Source organism: Hordeum vulgare, chromosome 7H, assembly GCF_904849725.1.
Source record: "Hordeum vulgare subsp. vulgare chromosome 7H, MorexV3_pseudomolecules_assembly, whole genome shotgun sequence".
Classification (NCBI taxonomy): domain Eukaryota; kingdom Viridiplantae; phylum Streptophyta; class Magnoliopsida; order Poales; family Poaceae; genus Hordeum; species Hordeum vulgare.
The window spans coordinates 79,337,069-79,345,297 of record NC_058524.1 but is presented as its reverse complement, the minus strand read 5'-3'; the positions used below and the strand labels follow the sequence as shown (position 1 = coordinate 79,345,297).

The window sequence follows — 8,229 nt, the reverse complement described above, 5'->3', positions numbered from 1 at the left end:
AACTAAGGACGCCCCCATCATCCAGTCGGCGACGATCCACTCGGAGCATATCTAACGTACCGACTGGAATCCACTCTGTACGTCGTAACCTCCCAGGAGGGCAACGGTCATACGTTTTCATACACCATAACTAGCATTTAAGGCTTACGTTACCAGTAACGCCAGTGGTAACTCGCCACTACTCCACCCCTGTCCACCGGACCATTATGAAGGGCAGCCCACTCTATATAAGCCGTCCTTCACCACTGGTACAGGGGTTGACACTTGTTGTAATCCCTTAATACACTCGACACAAAGCTCCCAAGAGCACTGAGACGTAGGGCTTTTACCTCCACCGTAGAGGGGCCTGAACTCATACATCCTCGCCGTAGCTAAGGCTCTGTCCATATACTTTCGTACCCCGTACTTCTACTGTCAGACTTATACCCACGACAGAGTTACATAAAATAAGGACTGAAAATAAAATAAAATATGTGAAAGATAAAGAGCATCCCAGAGTAGGAAACTGATCGGAACCAATAGATAGCAAGAGGCATATGTGTTCCATCCCATTTCAAAGTTGAGCACTAGAAAATAATAACTAGGTAAACAAATGCTTGGAGCACATGCAATAGGGTTTACTCTAAGCAATTTTAGAACGTCTTGGTAGTTCATAATTCAAGCAGAACTAAGCATAACAATTTTTATAATAGACCTTTTGAAGCTATGTCTCGGCTGGTAGTCGCTTTCAAAGAAGAGAAGTGGTGGATTTCCAGCATAGTATGCACTGCAAATCGGGGTTATGAGGCCACAATGTGAGGCTAGAGGCCACCACCCACTTTGATATATCATGCTGAATTCCGCCATTAAATATCGTTGGACATCATTCCTTTTGTTTGGGGATATAAAGAGAGGGAATTCTGGTGGAAGATGCTTTTACAAAGAACGGAAGTGGAGCAAAGGGCACATATGTCTGATTCTTCTCATACACAGTCCAGTATCGACGGTGGTAGCCTAGAATGCATAGTGAAAACCAAATAGAAGCATTTTTTTCGTTTTTGCATAGAAGCATGACCATCTTTGTAGAAAAAGAAATGCCTTTGTAATACTCCCTTCGTCCTGAATTATACAGATGTATGTACATACGTGTAATTTAAAATGAAGGTATGTACTCTGTATATTATTAAGTTGGACATGTCCATTTCTGTTAGGACTAGAAAATGCAAAAGAAAAGAGAAAATGGAACCCAGCAACGACAAATGGATAAATAATAGCCACTCGCCCATATTCTTATGTCTTGTCAAAAGAAAAGCACATTCTCACGGACAACTACTGGCCACTGCCGTCTTATGTGAAAAAGATCAAACATATCAATTCATGTTGTGGAGGCAAAATCTAACTAAAGCATGGATGTGCAAATAAGACGAACCGAAGTGCCGTCGTTTTTTTCCCCTCGGAACATGCTCTAGTCTCGCTTTATAAGATACAACAAGAATAAAGTACGCAGACAAATGATATAAAATGATGAAATAATCTTTTTACAAAGCACATTCTAGAATACCCAGATCACATAGTTCTTTTAGAGGTTTTACTATGAACTACATACAGAGCAAGATAAATGAATGTACATCTATAATAGGTCTATATACATTTATATGAATTCATATTAAAATCTCTAAAATGTCTTGTATTTAAAAAGAGAGGAAGTATATAAGAACAACGCTATGCTACACCCTAGTAGACCTCTTGAGGGCGTTGCCCTCGTATTTTTCTTCTGTTACATAATGACACACACTTGTGTTAAGAAAAATGACGCACATTTGGTTGCTCGATAAAAGAAAAATATTACTAACAATTTCACACTTTCATAATCTCTTCCATTCTATTATGTGTACACGTATATGTTGACAGTACAATGATCATGCTCCACAAAGAGGAGAAGACCGAGACCAAGAACATCGTCCATGGTTTCAAAACGAAGTTCGATTTTAAAAACGCAAAAGGAAAAAAAAAAAAAAAAAAAACGCCATCTCTTCTTCTATGAACAGAGCGAGTAAAAATGGCGGCTAAGGCCATGCATGGATCCCTCATCCCTCCCTAACCTTTGGTCCCCTGCGCCGCCATGCCGCGGCCGTAGTGCCACGAGTGGCCGCCGAGCCCTCTGGCGAACCGCTGCAGCGGGCTCAGCCGCGCGCACCCGACGATGCCCTCTGCCGCCGCCGCCGCGCTCTTGTCGCCGCTCTGCTTCTTGAGCTTGTCCATGCTGACGGCTCTGGCGTTGAACTTGGCCGCCGCCGCCGTTGGTGGTGGCGCGCTCGCCTTCTTGAGGGGCGCGTCGGGCTGCTGAGCCGGCGGGCACTTGGGGAGAGGGTCTTTGCTGATCCGGCCGCCTTCCGACGAGCTCCGGAACAGGAGGAGGTCGCTGAGCCGCCACCTCCTCCACCCGGCGCTCCTGGAGGCTGGACGGGCGGCGAACGGGTCGTCCTTCTTGGGCGGCGAGCCTGACGCGACGGCGGCGGTGTTCTTGCCGCCGAGCGGGGAGGGGGAGGGGGAGGGCGCCTTGGTCGCCTCCAGGAGCGCCGCTGCGAACGGGTCGAAGTCCGTGCCGGAGCCGACCCTGCTCCGTCGCCGGGGCGACCTCAGGGCGCCTTTCGCGATCGGCGACCGCGGCGACGACCCGACGCTCCCGCCGTCGAGCAGGCCGGGCGGCGGCTTCAGCGGCCTGATCTTGCCCTTGTCGGAGAGCTCGTCAGCCGTCTTCAGCAGAGGCTTCAGCGGCCGGATCCTGCCCTTCTCGAAGAGCTCGTCGGCGGTCGTCAGGCTCTCCGCCGGCGCGGTCTTGTCGACGACGGTGCCGAACTCGAAGTCCGTGTCCCACGCCGCCTCGCCGCCGCCCATCCCGGCCTTGGGCGTCCCGGGCCTCTCCTCCCAGTCGAACGGCACGGCCGAGGCGGTGGTGGAGTAGGACGAGCGCGGGTGGAACCCCTCGTCGTCATCCTCCTCCTCCTCCTCGTCCTCGCGGTCGCCGTGGCCCCCGTCGGCGAAGTGCGCGTATATGGCCGCGGCGCGCCGGGGGCTGGCGGGCGCGCTGGTGAAGTGCTGGAAGAGGTCGAAGGGGTTGGCGCCGGCGAGGCGCGGCGTGGCCGGCGGCAGGAGGTCGAACGGGTTCGGCGACGACGGCGCCGTCAGGAACGGGCTGCTGCCCCTCGCCGCCGCTCCCTCGACGGAGCCGAACGGGGTGGCCGGCTCCGGGAGGCGGCCGTGCGGGCTGGACGGCGCCGTGGCGTACGGGCTCGCGGCCGCGCTGTCGGGCCGGTGCGGCGTCGGCGAGGCGGGGCGCATCATGACCTCCATTTCTTGACTTGGCTTCTTGGGCACGGACGGAGAGCTCGCGGTGGCGATGGGTTTTTAAGCGGAGAGTCGTGGAGATGGAGGGAAGGGTGGGAAGCCGCGACGAAGGAGGGAACAGGGGAGCTGAACGAACGGCGATGGAGAAATGGATGGCCCACTTTTAAGTTTTAAATCTTCAAGAAAAAATAAATGCACCGGCTGCATTTCTCTTTTATTTATGAGTGGAATATGCTGGCTGCATTCTGCTCCCTACGTTTGTAAGTATAACCATTTTTAATGATTTCAACACGAACTACATGATGCATAGTTCTAGCATGTTGACTCACGATTAGGCCTGTTAAAAGTTTCATTCAAACGTCCTCTTTTTTGAAATACATGCTTATTTAAAAAATATAAATTTGTTCATTTTATTTTGTATGTAGTAGTTATTAAAGGAATATCTAGAAGGACTTGTATTTATACACGGAGGGATGGAGTAGATGACATTGTGTGTGATTTTTTTAAGAGATGTTCAAATGGAAGATGTGTATTTAGAGTATCATGATAATAAGTAAAAATCGTGTAATTTGCAACTATTTTATACTAGTACTTCTTCCGTCTCAAAATTCTTGTCTTAGTTTTGTCGAGATATAAATGTATCTAGTCACGTTTTAATATTTAGATACATTCAATACTACACAAAGCTAAGATAAGAATTTTGAAATGGAGGGAGTATTATGTATGTATATAAATTAGCTATCAAAGTTGCATCTTGTTGACTCTGTGTACATGTATAAAACAGTACTAGTATAAAACTTTATTCTTTCTAGAGAATAGGTTTTAGCCCTTCTTTAATAAAGCAAGAGTCTCCATGGAATAGAATATGTTGTGCCAAAGAAGATAATATAATAAATCGTCTATTCTGGAACAGAGAAGAGAGTATTAAAAAGGTACCGTGTATTTATTTCATTTCAAAATACGTTCCATAATTTATCTAGAAATATGTACCGTGTTAAGCTTTGTTAGGACAATTTTTTTTATCAATAACCACTCTACTAATGCGTAACTTTGTGATGCAAAAGTCATAACTATAAATAAGTACTCCCCCTTTCCCAAATTATTTGTCATGGAAATTGATAGAAATGGATGTATTTAAAATGCATCTAGATACATTTTCCGTGACAAGTAATTCGGGACAAAGGGAGTACTTTAGAATAGGAATGTAATGACACTAATTTTATATAATAAATATACACTATAATAGAGTAATAATTTGTTAAAGTCTTACCTCAGCGAAACCTAATATTTCATATCATAAATCAGATGTTTTGAGATGGAGGGAAGGGTGGGACTGGGAACCCGCGACGAAGGAGGGAACCTGGGAGGTGAACCAACAATGATGAAGAAATGGGAGGCAAACTTTTAAATCTTCAACAAAAGATAAATATACTGGTTGCATTTAGCCCTTATCAGAAACACTTTTATATTATGGGACGGATGGAGTAGATGATATTGTGTGCAAAAAATTATTAGAGATATTCAAATGGACGATGTGTATTTAAAGCATCATGAAAATATTTAACAATCATGTGGTTTAAAAACATTTTTACTTGAATTATATATGGATGGGAATTAGTTACTCCCTCCGTTTCAGTTTATAAGTCCGGCACGTGCATCTAGGTCGTCAATTTGACCAACTTAATGAAAGGAATATATTACAAAAAATATATCATTAGAAACTTTAGATGTTCTATTTTTTAATGATATAAGTTTTATGTTAAACAATATATTTTATATAAATCAAATTCACGTCCTAGGTACACGTGCATGCCTTATAAACCGTGACGGAGGGAGTATTAAAGTTGCGTCTTGTTGACTTTGTGTACATGTATAAAATAAACTTTATTCTTTTTCGTGAATAGGCTTTTTAGCTCTGCTTTAATAAAGCAAGAGTCTCAACGGAATAGGATATGGGGTGCCAAAAAATAATATAAAACATAATTTAATTTGGAAGGGAGGTGGGATTATTGGCCAAGGTACCATGTATTTATTTCATTTCAAAATATGTTCTGTATTAAGTTTCGTTAGGACAAGTTTTCATCAATAATTATTCCTTTAATATGTAACTTTGTGATACAAAAAGATAACTATACATAAGTACTTTGGAATGCGAATGTAATGCCACTAATTTTATATCACATAAAGATACATTACAATAGAGTAACAATTGGTTAAGGTCTTGCCTCAAAAAACCTAACTTGTTTCGAGACGGAACATGGAAATTCGACGAAACCCAACTAGTTAAACTATATAGGGTTTCCCTGCCTTTTCCTCTCCTAATTCATAACATAGGCAGTTTTAGCATTTGTGCCCGTTAAACATTTTTATGTTTTTTTCTCGAATAAGCACGAGTGTGCATATCATTCATTAAAGGAAGGAGGGGGAAAAGAGTCCCAGGATCCGCGGTTTTACAGTCTTTACATATGGTACTCAGGGACGAAGCTAGAAAAAAGTGTAATGGGGTCATGTCTATGACGGTGGGGTCATGTTCTATAAATATACAGTGATTAGTACTTAGTTGGTGAAGGTTTTACTAATTTCATTGGGGTCACCTGACGGTACTATGTTCGCCAACCGATCAACTCAATAAGTGGACTACTAGCCTAATTCCACCTCCGCATGGCCGCCAGGGTCTTCAGTTAATAGACTGATCATTTTCATACATCTTCTTCCTCTTCAATGCGCTGCTTCATCCGTCAAATGCACGGCGAGGCTCTGTTGAAGACAATGTAATTTCAGTGCTTCCACAGCAGTCACATGCCTAGTAAGCACCTCGCTCTCGTTGATTTCCGGTTCACCATCCCTATATCCTGCCGAATGCACCACTCCCCCAGGCTTTCATCGTCCCTAGTCGCAAGCTCTGGTCTACCCGTGGCCACACTTATCCAACGCCACACTTGCCTTGCAAAGGGATATGTAATGAGCAGGTGGTCCATGGTCTCTTCCTGTTGATCACACAACGGGCACGCCTCCGGGTGCGATAGGCCTTGCCTTGCTAATCTGTCGGCCGTCCAACACCGGTTCTTAAGTGCAAGCCAGGCGAAGAATCGACATTGTAGCGCCACTTTTGAATCCCAAGTGAAGGATGCTGTAGGCGACACTTCCAGCCCCATGAACTTCGCCGCATAGCTGGACTGCGCAGAAAACTGCCCTTCCTTCTCTCACGACCAAATGGGCGAGTCCTCAACATCTTCATCCACTCGGAAGGTTGTGATTCTCGGCCAAAGGCGTAGGAACTCAGCGAGCATACCTTGCTCGATGTCCGGTCCAATATCTCCAGCCCATGCGGTGCCTTGGACCGCCTCCGCAATTGTGCGAGTCCTTCTGATGTGTTTCGATATCGTGCAGTAGATACCAGGTGCCAGCTCGTAAACTCTAAACCCGTCGATCCATCGGCCCTCCCAGAATTGACCATCTATACAGAAAGAATTACCAAGATGAACAATATCAAGCTGATGTTAGTTCATTAATTTATCACATAAATTCAAGGGAGTAATTTGTTTGTTTGTACCAACAAAAAGAATTTTGTTTGTTTGAAAACAACTTTCTTTATACTAAAAAGAGAAAATGTCGAAGATCGCGTGAAAGTTCGGCACTACATTGTGAGTGAGAGGGGGGGGGGGTAATTGTTGATTCCCGGAAGAGATGATGAATATATATTTTTGAATAAAAGAGATGATGAATATGACAATTGAGTGCGTGTTTCTTGCGCTTGGTCGTGATTCCTCACAAGATCACAAGATAAATGAAAGTCTGCTGACAGTGATCGGTCCTCGCGACCAATAAAGAAAATCGCTTCGGTAATGTGATTTTGATGGACCAATCCGTGCCCCTTCCAAAAGGCATCGTGGATGATGACACGCATGCCCGGCCCGGAAATAAACTAAGGCCCGGAAGGAAACAGATGGCCACCATCCCAATTCTCATCGAACGCGCTCGTGCACAGATGGCTCCTGCACATTTCACGCGGCGACCGATGATCCTGACGCATGCCCGATCCCACACGTTGTTGAGATCAGTTCCAAATAATCTCTGATTTCGCACGCTGATCTCGGTGACATGCTGCGTCTGCTTTGTTGTCGTTCCGTTGAAACGGTAGGTGCGGAGGTCAACTGCGTCCGCTTGGTTTATGAGCTCAGGCCAAAGAGAGAACTTCTCTGAGAGAACCAGATCACAAAATTCAGAGCCGGAGTTTGGATCGCTGACATCTGAAGCAAGTTGAAGAATCCTGAGCTTGTCATTTTGTTAACAGAAGTTTGAGGAATTCTGATTTCTGAACCGTATGGCAGCGTAGTTTTCATTTCGTACTTCACCGGAACCTCGCGTGCTTTCGATCATCCTCATCCATCCTTATTTATATATTAACAGATAACCTGGGCAGAAAACATTCCCCCGGACCCGGATCCAAGTCATCTTAGTTAATTCTATGCATCTGCATGCTTTCATAAAGAAATATAGTAAAAGATACTTCTCTGATGCTTTTTTTTTCCTGTGCGGGCTTAAGTCTGAGGATACTACATGACCATTTGACAAGGTTAAGGCCAGTTGCAGACTGATTAAGCATTTGCAGTTTTCTAAAGGAAAAGGTGCTTGTGGCCCTAGAATGCCTCGACAGTCGACAAAAAGGCAATGGATTTCAGGACCTGAAACGTAAACTACTCCCGAACATGCTTTTTGAATTGAAGGGCCATACTGCTGAATGGTCTTATGCCAATTGCCCAGAATTTAGCAAGTTGCAGCCCGATTAAAACCATGCAAGTGGGACGACTGAAGTTCATTAGCTTTTTCTTTGCAGAATAGGTAGTGAAAAAACAGTGGGCCAATCAAGGTTATTTTTTGAAATAAAAGAAAAAAACGAAT

The 8,229-nt window shown here is 44.8% G+C and overlaps 1 protein-coding gene across 1 annotated transcript; it reads right to left on the bottom strand.

The window, feature by feature from the left end:
* Positions 1-1,842: 1,842 nt before the first annotated feature.
* On the bottom strand, positions 1,843-3,333 carry LOC123408342 (protein transport protein SEC31-like). Its single transcript, XM_045101465.1, has one exon. The coding sequence runs from the start codon at positions 3,331-3,333 to the stop codon at positions 2,077-2,079; it is 1,257 nt and encodes a 418-aa protein (XP_044957400.1). The 3' UTR covers positions 1,843-2,076.
* Between the last annotated feature and the right edge of the window lie 4,896 nt (positions 3,334-8,229).